Source organism: Ailuropoda melanoleuca, chromosome 16, assembly GCF_002007445.2.
Source record: "Ailuropoda melanoleuca isolate Jingjing chromosome 16, ASM200744v2, whole genome shotgun sequence".
NCBI lineage: Eukaryota > Metazoa > Chordata > Mammalia > Carnivora > Ursidae > Ailuropoda > Ailuropoda melanoleuca.
Window position 1 is genome coordinate 46,437,276 of NC_048233.1, and position 23,763 is coordinate 46,461,038.

Genomic DNA, 23,763 nt, shown 5'->3' on the forward strand with positions numbered 1-23,763 from the left:
TGTGGACTCAGCCTTGTGTCTGTTCCTAGAGTCATGTGAGCTGCAGCCCCCGCGGCTTCCCATGGTTACATAGTAGATGGGGAAACGAGCCATGGTAGCGCAGTCATTAGGAAGATGGGAAAACAGAATTTAGGTCACTTCACTTCTGTCATTCTGTTACTACTTTGGGAGTTTTGGTGTTTATAAAGTTTTAAAACAGTGGGGGCGCCTGGGTGGCTCAGTCGTTGGGCGTCTGCCTTCGGCTCAGGGCGTGATCCCGGCATTCTGGGATCGAGTCCCACATCGGGCTCCTCCGCTGTGAGCCTGCTTCTTCCTCTCCCACTCCGCCTGCTTGTGTTCTCTCTCTCACTGGCTGTCTCTCTGTCACATAAATAAATAAAATCTTAAAAAAACAAAAAACAAAAAACAGTGAAACAGAGCACTGGTTATTGCTGCAAATAATTTTGTTAAATAAAGGAAAGAGGGTCTTAAAAATAAATTGGGTGTAGTGGCGTCTATGCAGTATTGCCACCGCAGTGGGACAGCTGCTTTCACCAGCGTCACTGGAGCACAGGAATTCAGACGGGAGCGTAGAGGCCGTGGACGCTTCCAGCAATCGTGCTAACATCACAATGTGGCAAATGCCATTCTAAACGTCACGTGTATATTTCTATATTGACTTCTGTGCTTGCTTCAGATTTTAAGTGTTCGAGTTAGTTTATGCTGTTAATGCCACACTGAAGCCACTAAAGTAAAAAATGGAGCATTTGACAAAAGGGTAGAAAAGAAAGCATGGTGCATGGGGAGCTGAGGAGCCATTCTGGAGAAACTTCCCCCCGGTTGTATCCCTGACGGAAGTGGAGGTCAGTAATGGAGGTCGGTAGCAGAGGCTTCTCCCGCAGGCTCCCCCCACCCTACTCCTCCCCGATGGACTCACACCAGAAACACCGGACTGCTTTTGACTGTTCACCAGGCTTTCAAAACAACTTGGTTGTATCAAAAATAACGAGTTTGTTAAAATACTCACCATGAGACTATGGACTCTGAGAAACAAACTGAGGGCTTCAGAGGGGACGGGGGTGGGGGAATGGGATAGGATGGTGATGGGTAGTAAGGAGGGCACGTATTGCATGGTGCACTGGGTGTTATACGCAACTAATGAATCATCGAACTTTACATCAGAAATCAGGGATGTACGGTACGGTGACTAACATAATAAAAAAACATTAAAAAAAATATTCACTATCTATTTATAGCTCGTTAAAACTCTTGATGCTGGAAACTTTTTAAAGTTGGAAGAAAGGAGGCGTAAGAGTAATTTCTAATGCACCTTTCGTGCTGCACCTAAACTCATTATTGCGTCCGCGAGCCAGGAGCACCGACATGCTCATCAGTAGAGCGCGTAGCACTTACTAGGGCGCATCTGTGTCGCGGCCACTCCGATGGGGGGCTGCCTGGGTTTTTAAATGGCTGTTCTGTTTAAAACCAGTATTCCATATCCGTACTCCGTAAGTTCTAGGATGTAGCTATATACGTATATATTCTATTTTAAAGCAAGTTTTCGAACAATGACTTTTTGTGCCAAAAGGGGATGTGTATGCTTGCGTGTGTATCCCCAGAAGGACACTTGAGAAACAGTTAACACGGTCACCAGCAGGGAGGTCAGCAAGTTTGGGAGTAGAAGTAAAATATATACTCTTTTTCCAGTTTGATTTTTATTTTATTTTATTTTATTTTTTTACTTACCGCATGTGTGTTTTTAGTTTAAGAAAGAAACGAACACTTGTTGGCACAAGCTATGCCGTAATTACGAGAGCATAAATCTCCCCGCCGAAGAGTACCTGAGCTACTACTCAGAGCCGTGTGTTCTCCACTGGTGGAAGAACAAAGCAGTGGTTCTTAAAAGCCCACTTTTTTTTAAAAAAAAGATTTATTTATTTGAGAGAGTGGGGCAGGGGGGCGGGGTGCAAAGGGAAAGGAGAGAGAATCCTTCTTTTTTTTTTCTTTTAAAGATTTTATTTATTTATTTGACAGCCAGCGAGAGAGGGAACACAGGCAGGGGGAGTGGGAGAGGAAGAAGCAGGCTCCCAGCGGAGGAGACTGATGCGGGGCTCGATCCCAGGACTCTGGGATCACGCCCTGAGCCGAAGGCAGAAGCTTAATGACTGAGCCACCCAGGCGGCCCGAGGAGAGAGAATCTTAAGCAGACTCAACGCTGAGCACGGAGTCCAACTCAGGGCTCTGTCCCACGACCCTGAGATCACCACCTGAGCCGAAACCAAGAGTCGGATGCTTAACTGTTCCGGCCACCCAGGCACCCCTTAAAGGTCCACTTTCAGTGCACACCAGGTGGCGGCCGCAGAAAAGCTGGATGTAATCCTGGGTCAGAGCTCCTGTGTGCCGAGGACACGTGGTAACTTTCTCCTCTGGCGGCTGGAGCTCAGTAGACCCCGGAGAGCGCGGGTGCAGATCACGGTCAGGCTCAGACATCATCATTTCTTGCTGCCCTGCTCTTAACGGAGCTGACATCAAACCTTCGACTGTGAGAAAAATGTACACCTGGGTATTTTTATTTATTTACAGTTTGTGCCCCCATATAATTCCGAAAAGCAAAATATGAGGGAATGTCACTACCTTTATGGGCAATAGAAAAGTGGACAAGGACAAGTAAAAGCAGATTGTAACCCAGTAAAAGGATCCGTACACTGGTTGTTAGTAGCTATTAGAAGTGCCTGGGATAGGTAATTACTGTAGTTGAGCACTGAATTTAGCTTTGAATTTCTTGGCATGTAAGGAAAAAAGGGGAATATAAAGCCTATGGTTCTTTTTATTTGAAGCCAGAAAACAGGAAGTTTTGCCTCAGGAAAGGGACATTTTCTTGATAACTCAGTTCAATAAGGGAATTCAAATGCAGATCCTTATTAAAAATGTATATAGGATGACTCAGGTCTTCCTAGTGCCTGGTGAGCATCAAGGTTTTAAGATCAGCTGGTCAGAATGTGCCAGACTTACAAACTGTGGTCTCGATCGTGTGGCAGGTACCCCTGTCCCTCTCCAGTCCCCATCAGCAGTGCAGACCCCGGCCCTTATCTGGAAGGCCTGTCAACCTCTGACCTGTCTCTGCCTGTGCTCTCGTTCTTCCAGAGTCGTCTTCACACTGTGTTCATGGTGCCTCTTAGGAAACGCAGACCCAGCCATGACCTGTCACTGGGCCCCTCCTGTGCACTTACGACTCCTCCGTGCCTTGGTTTTAGGATCTAAGACCAAACCCTCCTGCCTCTTCTGCCACCCTCTCTCCCCTGTTGCCTTGATCCCAGCCTTTCCTTGGCCTTGTTTCTGGTTATGTGCACTTTGTATGTTCCCAGGGCACGTCTGCCTGCCTCAGTCAGCGCTCGCTTCCTTTAGATCTGAGCTGCCTCATCCTTGGAAGCTTCCCCGACCCTGAGGTTCGTTCTCATGCCCTCTATGCCTCCTGCGGGAGTGCTCATCCCTACGGTGATGTCTTTCCTACTCAGTCGTGAGCCCGTGGCAGTAGGGACTGGCCCAGGTCTTGCTCACTCTGACCCCCGGCTCCATACCCAGTGCCTGGTGTGCCAGAGCGGGTCAGTAGGTATTGGAGGGGAGGGAGCCATCAGTAGTCCAGCCACTCCCGTGGCCTCTAGCCTCCGTCTGCAGTGGACACTATTCCACAGTGAGACATCTATCCCTGAAACACAGCTCTGATCACATCACCTCCTTGTGCCAGAACTTTCCGAGGGTCCCCATTTCCACAACCTGAGTCCTGGCTGCATTTCCAAACTCACTTTTCCCAGTGGCCTTAGCCCTTGCGCTGTCGCTGGAAGGAGGCACCCGAGGCCTCTCTGCCCAGTGTCCCCTCAACCTATCTCTGCACCTTGTAACCATCCCGTAAGTAATACCCTGGCTAGAAGTCATGCCTTCCATTATCTGGACTTTGACGTACTATTCCTATCTCTGTTACAGTTATTTATGTACATAGCTCCTGTTTGTAGTCCTATGTAGTGTCTAGCATGAGCTTCATGTAGTAGGTAATCATCAGACACCTTAAATGAGTGGGAAATATGAATTATTTAGCCTCTTTATAAGCCAGTCTTTACTAGGAACCATTTCCCTTGATGCTGTAATTTGTAGTAAATTTTCTGTTTTTACATCTGTAACAATGGCCAGTCAGCTACAGATCTCCTGTTCTTTTAAATATTTCTACAGATTAGGGCACCTGGGTGGCTCAGCCAGTTGAGCGACTGACTCTTAATTTCCGCTCAGAATATGATCTCAGGGTCCTGGGATCAAGCCCCGCATCAGGCTGTCTGCTCTGCGCCCATCACGGAGTCTGCTTGAGATCCTCTCTCTCTCCCTCTGCCCCTCCCTCTGCTCTCTCTCTCAAATAAATAAATATTTAAATAAATCTACAGATTAGTGACTATGAACCCCATTCACATACTGCTTTCTGCACACATTTCAGAGGCCTCAGGGAACTTTTATGACAAGGGTACAGTATTGTTCTGTACTGAACACAAAGCAAACTGAAGTAGATACGTGTCTCATTGCCATTGTCCAAGGGCATGCTCTTCAAAACGTGACCAGTGGGCCGTGGAACTTGTTTCTGGATGAGCATCACCTCACCACCTCCTCGAGCCACACCTGCCCTCCACTCGGCCCCAACGGTCGGAGGTCCTAGCCTGCCGGTCACTGGTCACTGCTTGTTACCATGACTCTGGCGATGAGAGGATAACCCCCACCTCCGTTTCCTTCCCAACAGGCCGACCTAAACTGCAGTATTCAGGACGATGCCGGGGCTTTTTACGGTGTGACCAGTCAGTATGAGAGTTCTGAAAATATGACAGTCACCTGTTCCACCAAAGTGTGCTCCTTTGGGAAGCAAGTAGTAGAAAAAGTAGAGGTAAGTGGGCGACTGTCCACCGGAATCTTCATGCAAGGGCAGACTGTCGCCTTCCTTTCGGCTTTCATTGGAGTGGAGAGTTTTACTTTTTTTGGCGTCTCCTCCTCCCTCTCCCCCTTTCTCTCACCTCTTTCCCCTGTTACTTCTAAAAAGACAAAATGATCTGAAAGCAAGTGGAAGAAGGCAGGGAGGAAGCCCCATGCCAGCCCTCCCTGGCCGCGGTCGCCCTGCCTTGTGCGGCCAGCAGTGTTCAGTCCGGCCCGAGGGCTCATGGGGTGCCTTGGTGTGGAAGTGGATGCAAACAGGCCCTACCACCCATCAGATGGTGCCCTTCCCACCCCCAGGTCCAAGGGCACTTCCAGGCATTGTAGATCACAGCCGAGGTGGAATTCAGCTGAGCGGCACCTGCCTTCTAAAACCCGGACACCTCAAATGGTGGTGGTGCTTTTGCCATTTCCCCTCCTTTAATTCTTTTAAACAGATGGCAGCACATGCTGGGGTCAAATACCTATTTGTAGTTTTTATATTTCATGGCCTCCCTCCCTGTCAATAAAACGTGTGTTCTTTTTACCAGCATGGGTTGCTTTGCGTGAATAATGTTTGCAGTTGACATTCCACGTAAAGTTGAATTTTCCGGTGTCTCCTGCCCGTCACCTAGTTGATCCATGTCCAGTGAGCAGCTCTGGTTCACAGTGGTCCTGGAGCTCGCAGGTCCTGGAGCCCCGCCTGAGTGTAGCAGACTTCGTGCCAGGGCAGGGGAGAGAAGAGGTGCTGGGGAGGAGAGCGGGGGTGAGCGTGTGGATTTTAAGACTTGGGGCTGACCAGTGAGGGTCTGGGATGTGGTAGGCCCTCGTAGCTTCCTGAGCACAGGACGGGCCTCCCGAGACTGGTGTTGAGGACGTGACCCTAGCCAGAGAGGACGGAAGAGTTGACTAGATGGTCCATGGGAGCTTAAGTATCCCTAGCTTCACTTAAACGGTAATAGGGGGAATCCAGTAAGACGTTTTGGATGGAACTTAGAAACTTACTGGGTATTAAAAACCCATGAGGAAGAAGAGTCAGAGGTTACACGTTTTGTGTTTGCAAGGACAGTGCTGCCACCAGCAGAGATAAGGAAGTAAGGTGCTCAAGAGCACGTAGCCAGGGGATGATTCTAGATGCAAGATGAGAATTTGGAAGACAGGTAAAGACTGAGAACACCAATCAGGGATCCTAAGCATTAAGGATCATTAAAGCTCTGGGAATGGAGAACTAGGTGCAGAGAGGGAATAGTAACAGCACAGGAATAAGGGTTTAAATTTGGGGAGCAGTAGCTAGCCCTGGAGTGAGTGGACCAGAGACACCAGCCAGAGGAGCAGAGAACAGAAGTGGATGAGAGAGGAGGGGAGCCGGCTCAGCGTGTGTCTGGGAAGCGCAAGGAGAGGGTAGGTGAGAAGGTAGCCGTGTAATGAGACAGGCCGGGGAGGCCTACAGCCCAGATGACCTCCCAAATCTTCAGACAAGGAGGGAGCACAGTCGCCTGTCGGTGGTTGGGAACGTGGAATGTTCCTGGTAGGCATGACTGCTGAGTAGTCAGGTTGTCTGGGCGCACCTGAGCTGGCCCTCCTGCCTGGATAAGAATGAACTGGACAAGTTACTCAGTTTCCCAGATTCCAAACTTTTTTTCATTGTATCCTCCAGTAACACACCCAAAGCTTTCTGTAAGTGCTTTCTGTAAGTTCAGGGAGCAGGAAAAGGTTGCCTTTGATGGATGAAGTCCCAGGAATTTTCCTGGGGAAGGTAGTGTGAGTGGTAGGTGGAGTTTTATAATTAAACTTTGAATTCCCTTAGAGTGTACTTCTGCATTTGGTGTGAGATGGGAGTCTGCTTCTGTCTTCTTCCAGATACATAGGTGTTTGTGTCAAACTGTTTATTAAGTGATTCATCCTTTTCCCACTGAGTAGATCTGTGATCTGTCCCCCTAAAGTTACTGCATATCCTGGGAGCCATTCCTGGAGTCTCTCTGACACCCCCCCCCCGTGTTTATCTCTACATGTCCCAATACCGTGTTGATTTGATTACAGTGGCTTTATAGCACATTCTTATATCTGCTGACGCAAGTCAGTCTGGCTGTTGTTTTCCATATATTTTCCAGGCTAGTAAACAGCATTTATTCTCCCAAAAAATGAGATCACTTAAAAAAGCAGAAGTAAAGAAAACCAAAATCCTCGCTTGATCAATCTAATTGTAATTGTACTTGATTTAGACATTATTTTGGGATAAATGGACACATTACCAATACTAAATCTTTCCAGTTGAGAACCTATTTGCATTTCCATCTCATTTATCTTGATAAGATTTTGTAGTTTTCACATACAGGTTTATCCCTTCCTTGTTAAATATATTTCTAAATACTATATAATTTGTTAATGCAATTTCCCATTTCTAGATTTTAATTACTAGAAGAGAGGAAAGTTCTTGGTTTTTGCTTATATACGTTTTATCTGGCCATCTTGCCATGTTCCCTTATTTATCTCCATTGGGTTTTTTCCCCTAGATTCTTGGATTTTTCTGTGTATATGGTCATAGCAGCAGCAAAAAGAGAAGGCTTTAGTTTTATCTCTTCTTTTCCAACGTTTTTGCCACCTTTTCTGTTTTGGTTATTTTCTCACCTTCTTTCCATTTGCTAAAACTTCCAACACTATCATAAAAAGAAGTAGGATGGTGAGTAGTTACTGCTGACCATAGAGTTGGTTTTGGGGTTTTGCCATTTGCGGGTATATTCACTGTTGGATTTTATAAATGGTCTTTATTTTATATTTAAGTGCTTTCTTTCTATTCCTGTTGTACCTAGGGTTTTTATTAGCAACAGCTGCAATATTTTATCGAATGCCTTTTCGGCATCTCTTAGTATGGTTTTTGTCCAGTTTGTGGGCACCACGTGTTCATACCTGTCCTGTGTAGGGCCACCACAGCATTCCTGAAGAAAGTCCTGCTTTGGACACACTGATGTATTCTCTTTGCTGGGCTGCCTAAGATTTTTGCATATCCTAAGTGTTACTAGTCTGTTCCTTTTTCTAATCTCTTTACATCCGTCAATTTCATTAAAAGATTTGGGACACCTGCCTTTTCCCGTGGTCTGACAGTGTTTGCGTAACAATGAGAATAATTATTCTTTGAGAGTTGCATAAAACTCAGTGATGAAACCATTTGGTCTTTGTACCTTTTTCAATGGTGAGTCTCTGAGCAATTTTTTAGTCATTTCCCTCCTAATGGACGTACTAGAGTTTTCTCCTTTGTGGTTCAGTATTAGTAATTCATACTTTGCTGGGAAATCATCCTCTCCTCTAGGCTTTTTTTGCCTTAGAGTTATGTGAAGTAACCTTTTACAGATCTTCCAATCTCTACTGTAATTGAGGTTTTGTCTCTTTTCTGTCTTAAGCTTGTGAAGGCTTGATTTTGTTTTGACTTTTTAAAGAACCAGTTTTTTAATTTATTCTTCCCACAGTTTTTATTTCTATGAACCTCGATTTCAGCTTTTATCTTTATTAATTTCCTATTCCTGGTTTCCTTTAGTTTTTTTGTGGCTTGGGTTTGTTTTGTGGGTTTTCTTCTTTTATTTAAATTTCAGACGTGGTTTAGTTCTATAATTTTTTTACCTTTCATAATGAACTCATGAAGTTGCTTCATTAAGTTTCCTCCAAGTATAGCTTCATCGGGTCCCCTAAGTTTTGATGTCCAGTATTTTCCTTTTCATTACTCTTGAGATAGTTCGTAATTTCCTTTTTAACTCCTCTTTGATCCAAGGCTGTCTAGGGGTGTGTTTCTTATTTCTGGGTGCTTCAGTGGGACCTTCGGTACCAGTGTTTTCTTTCTTTCCCTTGTTTATTAAAGACCTAAGTAACGCACAGTCAGGAGCTCGAGGTCAGGGCGAAGCAGCTTTCCCCGAGGTAGAGAGATGAGCTGCGTGGGTCGTTGGCCCGTGAGGCCTTTGTAACACTGCAGGAGGGTTTTCTCTGGGCTCTTTGAAGAACTGCAATTGGCTGGGCCTTGCTCTCCCGGATTTCCAGGCAGAAAATCACTAAATAGGTGATTATATTTCTTTCTGACCTTTGCTTTCTTTTCTTTGTGACCTGGACAACCCTTCTTTAAATACGCTCTCCTGTTTCCACTTTTTTTTTTTTAAGTTTCCAGAAAAATAATGGATTTCTGAGTATGGCGTTGAGTTTGGAGATTGGATTTATAGGATTTTTTTAATTAAATCAACTGTGTAAATAGTACAGCATCTAGCAGGGGATTCCTATTGGAAAAGGAAAAATGCTTTTGCAGACAGTCATAGCTTTTTCATGTATTCCGAAGTCAGAAATGTAAACGTGCTCAACTCCTTTTTCCCCCCACAGACGGAGTATGCAAGGTTTGAGAACGGCCGCTTCGTGTACCGAATAAACCGCTCCCCGATGTGTGAATATATGATAAACTTCATCCACAAGCTCAAACACTTACCAGAGAAATATATGATGAACAGTGTTTTGGAAAACTTCACAATTTTATTGGTAACTTTTTTGCCCCTTTCTTCTTGTGGCAAATGCAGTCTGAAGCTGGAGGGGAAGGGGACAGGACGGGGGCTGTGGACGGGTGCTGAGCAGGCTGGCGGTCGGCCACCATGTGAGTCCACAGCGCCCAGGGCAAGCTTGGGCTGTGTTTGGGCTCAGGTCTGTAGAAGAGACAGGGTCTCGTCTGGCGGGGCTAAGCTTTTCTAAGCTCAGGAAAACTGGAATTCAAGTGGGTAAATTCAGCTGCACGTTAGAAAGGCATGGAGAACTTTTAAAATACTTAACTTTTAAAATCCTGATACCAAGGCTGCATCCTAGATCCACGAAGTCAGGAGCTCTGAGGCTAGAAGCCAGGCATGTATATTTATAGTTCCCTAGGCCATTCCAGTGTCAGCCATGCCTGAAACCTAGCAGCATAGTATGCACATTGCAAATGAGACAAAAATTGAGTCAATGGGTTCGTACTTCAAATCCACCCTGACTCATTTCACGAAGATTTGCAAGGCCTTATAAGAAGTAACGCACATTAAGATAGCAAAATACAAACCCTTAAGCACCACGAGAAATATAAATTAAAATAGAATGTCATGACCAGGAAATAGTCCCCAGGGGCTGAAAAGTATGCTCCAAACTTGGACAGCTAAAGGGAAAGTAAAAGCAGTGGTTGGAGCTCAGGGTCCACGATGGGAGAAGTTTCCTGGGGAATGGGGGAGGGTCCCCTCATATTTAACTTTAAAACAGATTTCTCATGGGGGCTTTCTGTGGGGACTTGAGAAGGTTATAAGAACAGTGATGTCCTCAAAAATCTGAGCTAGAAAACTTAGAGCGGAAGTTCTCTACCCAGAGGTTTGGGATCCATTGAGACCAGGGTTCTCGATCAGTGGCATGCTACTTTAAAAAAAAGGGGAAAAAAAGATGAAGAGAAAGAAGGCGGCTATCCTTCAACCTCCCCCCTGCAACCCTGATTTATTAGTGTTTGCCTGTTTCCGTGATACAGATACACCCTCCCTGGTCAGTGTCAAGGTACCAGTGGGTTGTCCAGCTCATGAAATGCCTTCCTATTTAACTTTCAAGAGCCAGTGGGAGCCAGTTTCTTCATAACAGTATAAAAACTGAATAAATAGAACTTCTAAAAATTAAAATCCTCCTGCATATCAGATTCACCCAGAAAACTTTTAAAAATTCTGAGGCCTGGACCCCTGCTGAGAGAAATAAAATCAGAATCCTTCGGGGTGGGGTCTTTTATTTTTATAGCTCCCCAGGGAGTTGAGACCAACTGCTGCAGGGTTGGCTAAGTGAGCTGCAGGGCATCTCGAGAGGTCACAGACACGTGATGGGCATACAGCTGGCAGACAGATGATTTTCATGCTATTTTCATTTACTCCTGAGAGAGAATCTCACTGGATTCTCTGGTGTGTCCGTGAGAAACTAGCCATCTGGGGGAAGCTTTGGAAAACCTGTTCTTTAATAACTATTACCGATGAGCATCTTGGTCTGTAATGGTCGGTAGTGAAAACTGAGCAGTTCACGGTTTGGGGTGCTGGTGGGTACCAGACACGCAGCCACTTTCTGTTGCGAGTTACGAACAGGTGAGTTTCGCACTCAGATGGGCAGAAGTTGGGTGTATCATACCTTGGTGTGGAGAGTTAATAGCCTTAGGAATTAACCCAATTCTGAGTGAGTGGCCGGCCCACCTCTCTTGGAAGGACTCTTAGCTGTCCTCACAAACCAGTTCTGAGTCTGTCTCAGCATTTTAAGGAATATGCCCTCAGTCCCTAACCCTACGTCACTCGCAGAGCATAGCCGAGGAACATAAGGCCTGGAAGAAATTTAAGGCATCTTTTTAGCCACAAAACCCATGAAACCAAATCCGTATTTCTCCTTGAGAACATGTGACTTCACGCAGCCTAGATGTCCAGAGAGCATTAAATTAATTCCAAAATGTATCATTAAGCAACTAGAGAAATTCCTTTGCTATGAAGAATTAGTAGCTTTCGATAAATATCTACTAGAAATAATATTTTAGCTCTTAGAAAAGCTGAAATTAAACCAGCACTCCTGGATTATGAGAATGAAATCATCTCATTGATAAAGGAGAAATAGTACTTTTCAGCTCTTCCTCAGGGGTAGGACGTAGGAACATGGCCAGGATGGCACTTGCTGGACGTGGTTGTAGGCGTGTTACTAGGTATTGGATTACAAAGCCTGTGTCAACAAGATCAATTCCAGACCTTACTGGCTGGTGAGCTAAACTCTGATTTCATCAGGATGATACAGAAATTGAGGTGAACCTGTAAATGCCGGGCCTCAGTGACAATATCCAGACAGGCTGAGGAAGATAGTCACTGAATTATAAGCCAAGTATTCCTGTCGTCTTTGGAGGTTGTATTCAGACAGACGTACAGGTTGCTGGAAACATTTTTTTCTTTTCTCCTTTTGAATCTTAACCATGAAGTCTAGGACAGTTCGGGGCCCCTGGCTGCCTCAGTCGGTAGAGCGGGTGGCCTCTTAATCTCAGGGTCATGAGTTCGAGCACCATGTTGGGCCTGGAGCCTAAAAAGGAAAAAGACAAATAGGACACATTCTTTCCTAGAAAGTTGGCAAGAAGGTAAGGTAGATCATAGAGGTTCCAGGGACAGTGCTAAATCTTCTGTAACTGTGATTTTATGGAACTCTCAGTGCAGAATTACGAGGTCATATTTATTCCCATTTTACGGATGAGGAATGTTAGGCCTACCTGAGGTCACAGAGCTAGTGACAGATGTAAGTGAAGACGTAACAGGACAGGAAGGACACTTCGCAGGATAGTTCATGGTCATGGAATCAGAAGACTGGGGCTTTAAGACCCAGCTCTGCTTTATGACCTGGGTTTGGGTAAGTCATTTAAAGTCTCTGAACTCAGTTTCCTCCTCCATTTACAAACAAAAAGCTCAGGTCTGCACACTCCACCCCAAAGGTTATTGGGAATATTTGCGTTCATTCAGCTAAACTGGAGAGATTATGCTTGCTGCCAGAGTACAATGCAGGTGAAACACAGCGCCTCTCCCGTAGTAAATCTTGGCCTGATCGGGGGCCCGAGGCAGGTGAAGAAGTGGTTACCGTGGTCAGAATGTACAGTTTGTGCATTGCGTGGCTGGGTGTACTTGAGAAACGGACGCCTGGACGTACAGAGTAGTTGAGCTGCCTGGCAGGTACCTGTACTCAGACTGAGGTGGGGAATCCTCAGGCATGTTTAAAGCTGATGTTTAAGTTGCCTTGACAGATAAACGTTTTGCAGATTTACCAAGAAAAGGGCCATTCCATGGGTGTGTATTTTAAGTGTCAGGTGCTGGGAGGTGAACTAGACGGGGGTGGGGGCAGCCATCCTGGGGGTGCCTGAGGTAGGCAGGTGTTCCTCAAGCAATCACAAGATGGATATGAACCAGGCGGCGGCTGGTGGCTGGCAGAGGGGGTACGTGGTGCCAGGAGTACTTGACCTAGTGAGGGAGGTCGGAGAAGGCTTCCCTAGGTAAGGAACAGTGCCCTGCTAGCTGACTGGGCAGAGAGGGTAGAGAAGAGCACCACATGTGGGCAGGCAGGTGGGAGAACTGGAAATAGGGTCGTGTGGCTGGTGTGGAGTGAGAGGAGAGCAGGGAGCTGGCCGGGTAGGAACAGCCAGATGGGGCCGGCGCTCCTGGGCCTTGGAGGCTCGAGAACAGGTTTTCCTTTCACCCTGAAGTTTGGAAGTTGAATACAGGCCGTCAGGGTTTTTAGCAGGAGGGCGTTGTTGTCAAAGTTACTGCTCGCAGGGTTGTCCTGCCGGCTGTGTACCGATGGGAGTGGGAGGAGCCGAGACAGCTCGGGGTGGGGGAGTCCGGCTGCTTTGCTGGCACCCTGGACTGTGGTGGTGGAAAAGGGGCTGGATTCAGGGACTGTTCCGGAGGCAAAAGCAGCAGGACATGACATTTCTTTGCGTATGGGGAGAGAGGGAGAGAGATTTCCAGGGCGGAAGGCCTGCATGCTTGGAGTCTTGATCTGTGAGGCTTGGAAGGGGCAGGAAGTAAGACAAGGCAGGAAGGAGGTGGGTACCAGTACGGAATCAAATCTTTATTACCCAGGAAAACAAATGTAGATAATCTATTACTGTATCAGTTCATTGTCTAGAGCAGCGTGGCTTGATGGTTAGGAGAAACGTCTTCGAAGTCCGATCTGGGTGTCTTCGTCGACGTTTCTCCCACGTTCCGTCCTCTCCCCGGCCTCCCTCTCCGTCGGAGCGGAGCGGGCGTGGCGGCCGCTCGTGGAGTTGCTGCAGTATTCCGCGGGACCGGTCCATGCCGGGTCGGAGCGTGCTAAGCAGTTACTGTATGTTGGTTGTGACGTCACTGGCCGTTCGTTCAGCACGTTTTTATTAAACAACGGTTGTGCGCCAGGTTAATTGCTAGGAAGCATGGTTCCCGTTCTGCGGGAACTTACAGCCCACTGAAGACGTGGGCATTGAAAAAAATCGCACAAATCTAGGTAGGTACTTACAGGCATGCTGTGTGCCCTGATGGGAAAATTGTAAGCATGTGAGATTTTATCCTTTAGTCAGGGACCACACCCTCGGATGCCTTGAGGGTAAGGGAAACGGAACGGGTGAAGCAGCCGACAGAGTGGGGAGCAGGGGGACCCCCCCCCCTCAGGCGCTGGCCTAGGCCCTCAGATTCACAGAGTTTGAAGACACTGGGCTGTCTTCAAACAAAACACACACACATAACAGCATCACTGAAACTGTTGGGAAGTTGGGCTAGATTTGCTTTTAGAAAGTTCCTTCTGAGAACGGCTCTGGGAAGCAGGCAGGGTCGGGGCTGCAGTGACCTGGGTCAGATCTGGTCACTCAAGATAAGAACACAGGCTAAGGCCACAGGCAGGAGGAGCAGAGAGCTGGAGTCCAGGGACTTGAACCAAGAGGGGAAGCAGATGAATGTGTCAAGAGTATATTTCAAAAGGTAAAGCCTGTGTAAATGGAAAGAGGAATCAGTTGACATGATTCTATCACGTGCCTTACTCAGAGTCTATGTTACGGAGTCCCAGCACTGCTGGTTAACGGTGCAGAGCTAAGTGTTCGTGGGGCTCACGTCTATTGTGGGCTGTTGTGAAACAAATCAAGTAGAAGTTCAGGAATAAGATAGGAAGCAATTCCTAGGATAAACGACTGTCACGTGGGACAGAATTCTAGAAAATGGTCTTTGTTGTAAAGAAATTGACCCTCCCAAAAACCCGCAGTAATTCTCGGGGGCTCGGATTATGGCTCAGACCCTATCGGTAAGGTATTTCTTACACATGGTAACTAAGGTCAGATAGGATTCAAGTCAGACCCATAATTATCCTGAGTTGTGCTGGAGGGAGCAGTGTGAGGTTGGGACGTCTGCAGTAGTCTGCCTGTTGGACTTGAGACTGTCCGTCCCCAAGCAAATCCTAGTTGCCATAGCACGGATAGAGTGTGTTTTCATCCACGTGGTGTCTCTCTTTCTCTGTGTTTGTGTGTATATGTAGGTATATAGTTCTCTTTCTTCTTCTTTTTTTTAACAGGTGGTAACAAACAGGGATACACAAGAAACTCTCCTCTGCATGGCCTGTGTATTTGAAGTTTCAAATAGTGAACATGGAGCACAACATCATATTTACAGGCTTGTAAAGGACTGAACATGGTTATTTATATATATAGATATCTGTATATACACACACACACACGTATGTGCGCACACACACACTCTCTCCATTATTGAATGACTGTCTGTAAACCTCACCACACAGGGGGGTGCCCTGGCCCTGAGGTCACCCTGACTTTTTCTACATCCTGTTTGAGTGAAGTCATTTTTTTTCATGTGTTCATACTATCATTGTAGCTGTGAAGTTCTGGTACAGTTGTAAAAAGAGAAATCTGAGTGGTTTCTGTGTGTTCTTCACATCCGCAGCCCACAATTTCTCGGGAAGGGTGAACCTTAAGAACCCAGGTCTCTGTCTGCAGAGACCTGTTTCTAATTGTGGTAGGAAAAAAAAATTTGAGACAGAGCATTTGCCATGGGGCATTTACAGCCTTTATACAAATGTATTTAGTTCTGTTTTTTTTTTCTTTTTTCAACATAAAATTTCTTGTTTTAAGATACAAGTAAAATTAATCTTTAAATATAAATGTAAATTAGTACACAAAACTAAGAATCTTTAGACTTATCTTTGTAACTAATTAGGGTGGAAGTTATGAAAGAATGTAATTCACTAAATTATTTTTTAAATGAAACTTCTCTTTCTTTTTGAAACCAAATGTTAAAATATAGCCTTAAATGCTTGGTAGAAATATTCTAATGAGACAAATTTGTACTTTTTTTTTTTCCTCGAGGTTAAAACTAATCTCTTAATCCATTAAACTCTCAAACAGGTGTTACAAAGGAAGGAAACTTCACCCCCATCCTTAACATATAGAGTATATTTAAAAAATATAAAATTGTATTGTACTAATGTGATGATTATTTAATGAAAAGAAGATGGCTCTTTTTGCAATAAGTAGATAAATACTGAAAATCTAAACGTACAATGTTTATAGTCTTGTGTGTGCAGTTATATTTTCTATGGACAACCAAATTTTTTATTAAGATGAGTAAATGTTTGAACCACTGAAATTTAATAACAGAAATTTAAAATTGGCATGAATACTGCACTGTGAGCTGCACAGTAGAGAAGACACTGTGGCTGGGAGAGATTGCATCAACCAAAAAAGTAAAAGGCTCATCAGTTTTAGTATCTCTGCTCCCCGGAAAATCGCAAGCATCCTCACCAGCCTGTGGGTGAATTCGTTCTGGTGAACCAGTCTGCGTGGTAACCTGCTGTAACCGTGTGTGCGTGTGTGTGCGTGTACACAGCCACACACACACACACACACAGAAGTTACTAAACACGTATTTATGGAACATCCGTCTCTTCAGTGTCATCCGTTTGCCAGGTGCTGATACGTGTCTGTATCTCAGTCTGTGTCCCTAGATCTAGAAAAATTCTAAGGACATCTGTTTCCTCCACATCTCTCAGTTAGTCACAGTACTTGTTTGACGGAGGTTTGAGAGGCCCAGCACTCTCTCGGACTTTTTTGCAAGCAGACTCATTTGGGAGGTTCTCTTTCCAGGAGAAATTGAACTTTCCAACCCAAATATTCCAAGGCATTGCCCAGGCAGAGTGGGTTTGAAGTGGCCACGTGTCTTGGGTTATTTCCATAAGTGATTCCTTGGGAAGGATACAGGGTGACACCCCCCAGCCTCCCAGAGGAAAGTGACATTTTTATAATTGCCAGGAATAGGTGAGCACAATAGAACGTGAAGTAGGTTTTTAAGTTGTGAAACCTATCGTGGCTTTTTCATCCAGCCCGAAAATAAATCCCTTGTTCTTTCACATCCAAGTCCCTTACCCGCTTCCCTGCCCCACCACCTCTCTGACCCTGCCTGGATAGTGATCAGAGTGTCTGGTCGTCAGGAGCACGAGGCTGTGGCTGGCTTGTGGCAAACAGGCAGCCACGGGACCAAGCCTGACCTCTCCCGGACTCAAGCCACTGGTTCCTGGGAAGACCAGAGAAGAAAGTGCAAAACTTCTCCCATTTGGAACGTGCACCCCTCATAGAAACCAGTAGGCTGATGTCTGTCTTCCCTCCATAAAAGAAACTAACATAAATTCTCTGATTCTTAGGGGGCCTTTGAAGGATTGCCCTCGTTGTCTGCCCTTCCGTCTGGCCCTCTGCCCAGGCACTGACGCTTCTTCCGTGGTCATCATACTCTATGACTTCTCTTGGGCACCCCTCCTAGGGATGTTTCTTTCACTCCTGTCTCCCGCATCTTTCCTCAAGGGAAACCCCACTCTCCAAGGGCCAGGACCCTATGAAGGGGACTAAAGGACCTTGTAGGGCCAGAGCCAGCCCAGAACGTAAGCGACAGAAGTCTCTGATGCACATTCCCACGCAGGAATGAGGCTCTTCTGTCTTCCAGGAGGACTCTTGGGATTTACTTTTCAAAGCACAAATAGACCCAAGAAGAGCAGCTTGTGGGTGGTTCTGCGGGCTGCAGAGAAGGGCATACCCAGTCTGCTGAGCTCACAGAGGCTGGCTGTGCCCTCCTCCCCCAAATGCCTTCGGAGCTGAGTTTGGGGCATTTACAAGAACAACCTGGAGGATTGCTTTTTGCTCTTAAAAACATTTCTAAGAGCCTTAAAAATTTACTTCTCGTCTTGTTCTAAAACTTTCTCCAGGGCAGTATTTTCCCTGTCTTAACCACTGATCCAGTTACCCAAACCGTTGCCCCTCTCTCTGTCTCTGCCAAGTTAGGTGTGGGGGCGGGGTTGGTCGGCAGCACCTGATCCAGTGCTGTCTGTGGTCTTTCATCCTCTGTCGCAGTCTTCTCCCTCCAGCTGTCAAGCTTCCCAGACCATAAAGAAGCCTTTCCAGGCCTCTGTCCGTACAGCCTTCTTTTGGTACCGGACCTCCTCGTGACCCAGCATGAGCAGCCTCGAGTCAGCGCCTCTCGTCCTCTTACTGGAGAGTGTGGAGGCCCATCTTCCACAGCCTGCACAGGGGAGAGCTGAAGGACCAACTCTGGTCCGTTGGCATTTGTTTCCATCTTAGCAAGAGACCTAAAATTACTCTCAGGACTTCTGCGAACAGGTTCTGGAATCCCAGAAGGTCCATGCTACTCTAAGTCGGGGTTTCTCAGCCTCGACACCGCTGACAGTTGGGAGCAGTTCTTTGTTCTGTGGGACAACCCTGAGCAGCGTCCCTGGCTTCCACCGCACCCTCCCTGCTGTCACCACAGCCCAGACTATCTCCAGACATCGCCAAACCTCCCACGGAGTGCAGTAGCACCCCTAGTTGAGAACCACTGCCCTAGGTCTTACAGGTCACAAATGCCATATTTGAGATTTTCTTTATCCCTTCCTTCCATTTCACTCTGAGAAAGCTGCTGTCCTGGGAGCCTCGTTTCAGGTCATGAAGAGGCAGGTAGGAATGTTACTCAAATGACATGATGTCCAGGTCTCTTTCCGTTCACAGCAGAGTCTGTCTTGCTACAGAGGATTCCTCCCTTCATCCCTGGGGATGTTGGGAACAGCTGGTCACCACCATCCCCATAATCAGCTCGCACCTATGTGAGTGCCTCTGTGATTGGTCCTTCATTCCTTAGTTTACCAGCTTTAAAAAAGTCGCAGCTGTGTTCATTATTCTCATAAGCGTATGGGTCTCAGAACCAGCGCTTTCATCATTTCGGTAAACTTCCTCTGGTCTTCTGCTTTCTGCCCTACACTCAGTGCTGTTTTTAGAATTTACGGAAGCCTTTGGAACACTGCATCTTTACGGATGGAGGAGAGAGGGACCTGTTCTGGAAGAGGGCTGATAGAGTTTTCTTTATTGAGCTGAAAGAGAGCACAACCTACTCACCTTCATTTAGCAGATGAGAACGTTGAGGCCCAGAGGGGAGGTGTGACTTACCCACAGTCACCCAGCTGGTTAGTGACAGAATCAGGGTGAGGCTCTGGGACCTGGCCACTTACTCCTCGGGCTCTCCCGGTGGAGGCTGTTCCTCTTCGGTGCTCATGCCTAAATGTTCCCTACGAAGCTGGACACAGACTCAGTGCGGGAGAGGGGGGAGCACTAAGAACCCCCCGTCAGCCAGAGCACAGCATCGGCCCGATGCTGAGGCCGCTTCTCCCACGGAGCCTCTGGTCTGCTGGAGCTACGTGAGGCCGCCACGAGCGGATACGAAAGCTAATGAGCCTTTTCGCTTACCCTGAGGACAATTCACCTGCCAGACTCTGCGTCCAAATTTTATCTGCTAAGCAACCCAGCCACCATGTCCCACACTCAGACCAGCCAAAAAGCAGCCCCTGTTCCCAGCACTTGGCGTTACAAGTCCCCAGATGACTTCAACCCAAGTCTTCTTTAGGTCTCGATACTGCAGTGGCTTTAGCAGTCTGTTTTTGTACAACCGTAAATTATTTAAATCGTCTGAGATGACAGTTTTATGAACCAGGTACATACGCTTTGCGTAAGTTTGTATATGCTCTGTCTGGTACACGACACCTGTCCTCACGGAGGGTAGAACCAATCCTGTGTGTTGGCGTTCCCACCTGTGACATCGAGAGCATATGTCTGCATCGCTTCTTTCTTTCTGTTGATGTTTCTGTGGCAAAGCCCTGCACATGTCGTTTCTGAAAAGCCTTAAATCTTTCGAGATGTTGCGTGTAGGGTGTGCAGTGCAAAAGGCTGCCTCGGAACTGTGAGCCCTTTTGTAAGCTGGAAGCATTTCTCTTACTACCGTTACTTTTTTAGGGAGTTTTCAAGTCAGAGCTGCCAAAGCGTCCCAGTAAGCAGTGCCTTAGTAATGCCTAGTCAGACCCAGCCCTCCGCGGCCATCCCCCAATTGGCCCCGGATGAAACCGCACAGGCAAAAGTTGTTCTCAGTTCTCTTTTGTAAGCCCATTTTTCCCCTCCTGTTCTATAGGACACTGACCGCTTGGTCTAAAATCGGAAACTGAACACGAGTCGGTTCTCTGACCGCACTCTCAAATGTATATACCAAAACGGAAGGTTTTCCAACTTCGTAGTTTACTATGAAAAGCAAATTGTACTTTTAAAGTTGCCTTTTAAATTCACGACCAAATACTTAGCTATTTATAAATCTTCTGCGCTCTAGCATGGAAGTGCCTTTGGTTTGAGATTCCAGCTTAGAAAAGTGCTGCCATATAACGATAATTTGTAGAGAGACCAAAAATATTCTGAGATCACCGTAATGCCTTTGGTTTACCAGGATGAGTAACCAGCCACAGGCCTCTGTCCACAAGGGCGCGCCTCGGACCCTGCCTGCCATGCCATCACCACCGCCCAGCAGCAGGAGGGACCCCAGGAACTGTTGTGTGTGTGTGTGTGTGTGTCCGCGACCCCGGGCGCCCTCTCTGCCCATCACCTGGCTCCGCAGCCGTGCGAGGGGCCTGCCACGCAAACGACAGACTTTCGGCCAGTGGACAGATCTGTCCTTCCCCTCGTGTTCGTGTTCAGTCTCCGTGGAGGCTTTCTTTTCCATTCAGACGACAGCGCGCACTTCTCTGGCCTACACAGTGATACCACCTGGAAGTTGGAAGCCTCGAACTGAGATGCGAGTGCAGAACAAAAATGAATTAGGGTCATTACAATTGAAGTGTTCTTCTTACGGCGAAAATGTTGACTCTGAGTGTTGTGTACGAATGTGCCATGAGAAACTTCCAAAGAGCACCGTTCACAATTCGGCGTTTTCAAAGAATGTTCCAGCCCTCAAAAGGGCAACCCTTTAGAGTCCGTGTGTTGGCTTTTCTCAAAACCTTGTTTAGATTGGGAAAACTGATAGAGGTAAGGAAGAGGCGTGGAAAGGACCAGAAGGCAAAAACACCAGCCAAACAAAAGCCAGGAGGAAAAAAAAAAAAAAAAAAGTTCTCTTACCGATACAGACTTCAAAGTGACATCAGACATCTCCGAAAGTTAGCCTCTGAACTCTTAACGCGATTGTTCTTTCGTCTCTCCCTGGTGTCTTTAAGATTACCCTGTCTGGGCTCTGAAATTTCAGGAGTGATTTCTACCCACACCAAGTTGTGAGTATTTATAGAAATTTCTACAAGAAACAGTCAAATGATAAAAAGGAAAATGAGCTAACACGGGCGATAGTGAGCTGCTTGAGTTCAGCCCTCCCTGTCAATACTGTACCACACCTGGAAAGAAATGAATCAAATGCTTGTTTTCCTGCTTCTCTTTCCAACTTACTGTGCTTTGTTTGGCAATCGTTTTCTCTCATAAACTCATTGCTTCTGTTGTTAAGAATGAAGGTTTTGTGTTTAAAATTTACTGCATTTGCAAGGATAGTTTCGCTGAAGTCATGCACCATTAACTAAGAGGAAATATTGGTATTTATTGTCCTACTTCCGAAGGCTGTAGCTTGTTTTAGTCTCTGTGAATTTGCATTGAGTCAGTCCTACGCCGCATTACATCATTTTAGTTGATTTGAAGTGGCATTTATGTTCCCTCATGTCCCTTATTATGGGGTCAGATTCCAGGAGATCCCGTCTCTCTCAGGTAGACTGTCTTGTCTGCCTTCCATCGTGAGATGGGTCCCCCGCCCCTGTCTCTCAGAGAGGCTGATGGAATCTAGGCGTAAGTCAATTGGAAACCAGTCTCTTATTTTATTATTATTATTATTATTATTTTGGATCAGTCCTTTACTGTGATTAGTTTGTGTAAATTAGATATTAACTGCACTTCTTTAAAAAAAAAAATACATCTCCCTGTTACCTCCTTGAAAGATTCACTTCTGTAGGCCTTTGTCAGTAGGCTCTTGCCTGCAGGTAAGGAAAAAGGAAAAAAAAAGAAAAAACAAAAACAGTACGTGCCTGAAAAACAACAAAAAAATTTTGTAACGTTTAAAAAAGAAACCCGAATAGCCTTTAATTCTTTAATATGCTTAAATTTTATGTAAATTGGTTTTGCCACATGTGTTTGTTCACGTTCTAAATGACTTAATGGGATTCTCACAGTCGGTGTCTTTGTGTCCCGTGTATACTATGGGCTCGTGACGTAAGCGCTTCATCTGGTCAGTGGTCGCTTTGATATTGTACTGCAGCTGGGAGGGGGCTCCGGAACCTGCCCCCCCCCGGGGGATAAGGTTCCTCTCGGTAGATTGGAGAGGTGGGGGTGGGGGGCAAATTCTCACACATGTTTTCGTGACCTATTTGCAGAAACTTTCAAAAGGCGTTTGGTTCGACCTCTTGGCAGTACGGTATTCTTGTATTAATGTCTGTGTTTAGGTCCTGGTACCTTTTTGTTTAAAAATGTTCTAAGTGTTGGCTTTAAAGTGAATTTATCTTTAGTATGATAGTTATATGAAAATTATAGGGTTTGTGTGCAGAGAATTTTTTTATAAAGTGCTTTGTAAAAAAAAAAATGTATTCTAGCTTTCGCGGTACATATGTGTGATAACTTTAATATCCATGACAGTTAAGTGCAATTATTTCATCACTCTAAAAATGCTATTTTTGTGTCAGTTCCTGCAGGTGTTTTCATGTCTTTGCAAAGTGACACATTTTGATGCCTTCTTGATAAAGTGGTAGACATTTTGTAGCTTTCTAGAAACTTTGTATTCATACGGTATCAATGAAAAATAAAGAAAATGAAAGTGTGGGTTACCTTTTTTATCTGCCATAGTGTATGTTGTTGAAAATGACGTGTGATTAGGAGTTGTGGGTGAACTGTGGAGCTCATGATTCAGGTGTGTGCAGCACAGCCCTGCATGAGAAAGCCTTTGATTCACTAAGTGTTTACTGTGTGCTGGGCACTCGCCAAGAGTGTTGGTACAATGTGGATACATTGTTTCCTTTAATTCTTACAATAGTTCCAAAGACAGTGGCATTATTACCCCCACCTGAGGCTCAGAAAAGATGGATCATCCAAGGTCATGACTGGTGAGTGGTGGAGCCTTAAATAGGTCACCCTGATGCCCAGGCCTGGACTCTTCCCCCCTCCCCTCACCTCCCTCTCCCTCCTTACGCACCGCACCCCCACCCCCAGCATTGTGACTCACTGAGAATCTGAGGATGTAAGTGGCTCAAGGCCAGGGGAGAAATTTTTAAACAATGGTGAGCTTGGACTTTTTAGAAGAAGACCAGGTGCACCCTGGGATCCTTCAGTCTGTGACCTAGACCTCAGAAGGTTTCTTTGAAATCTGAGGTGAAGCATGCCTCACATCCCAAGAGTCACTCACTGGCAGGAGTGGGAGCAGAGAAGAAATAACATCCCATCTCCTTTGAAAAGAGCCATTTTCAGCAAACCACAATTCAAGAGACATGCTGTTCCCTGAGCTGCTCAGAGTAGAGGGAGAGGGACTTTGGAACACCTTGTTGAGGCCCTAATGTATGCCAGGCACTGTTAGAGTCACTGTTTTCTCTAAACCACATTCTCGAATAAAGGAGTCATTTCCTATTTTCCAATAAAGAAATTGAGGCGCAGAGAAGTTAAGCCCTTGTTAATCAGGAAAGCTAGTGACAAGAATTGCGAGGTGGAAACACCTCCTGCCTTGCAGTTCTAGCTCGTCCACTGGCTGTGCGGCCCTTCTGGCCCTAGCCTCCTCTAAAAAAGGTGCATTAACACATTAAAAACATCTTTTGTTCATGCCTGTGGTTCCAGTCAACTTAAGTTCAAAGATGGAGACACACTAGGTAAACATCACTGAGTACAGGGATTTAAAGAGCAAAGGGGAGGATAAATAAAGGCCTCTAGTAAGTTGAGGGATCAAGCGGCTCTGCTGTGAACCCCTGATCATTCCTTTCTGC

At 46.1% G+C, this 23,763-nt stretch overlaps 1 protein-coding gene across 13 annotated transcripts in view; it reads left to right on the forward strand.

Moving 5' to 3' along the window:
• The window catches only part of TEAD1 (TEA domain transcription factor 1), a 258,762-nt gene extending 236,142 nt beyond the window's left edge, over positions 1-22,620 (forward strand). For all 13 annotated transcript variants that reach the window (XM_034645744.1, XM_034645739.1, XM_034645740.1 and 10 more), the window contains 3 exons: positions 4,757-4,897; positions 9,277-9,429; positions 14,980-22,620. In XM_034645744.1, coding sequence (XP_034501635.1) covers positions 4,757-4,897; positions 9,277-9,429; positions 14,980-15,093 — 408 coding nt within the window. In that variant the 3' untranslated portion in view covers positions 15,094-22,620. The remainder of the gene's footprint in view (positions 1-4,756; positions 4,898-9,276; positions 9,430-14,979) is intronic.
• Positions 22,621-23,763: the final 1,143 nt, after the last annotated feature.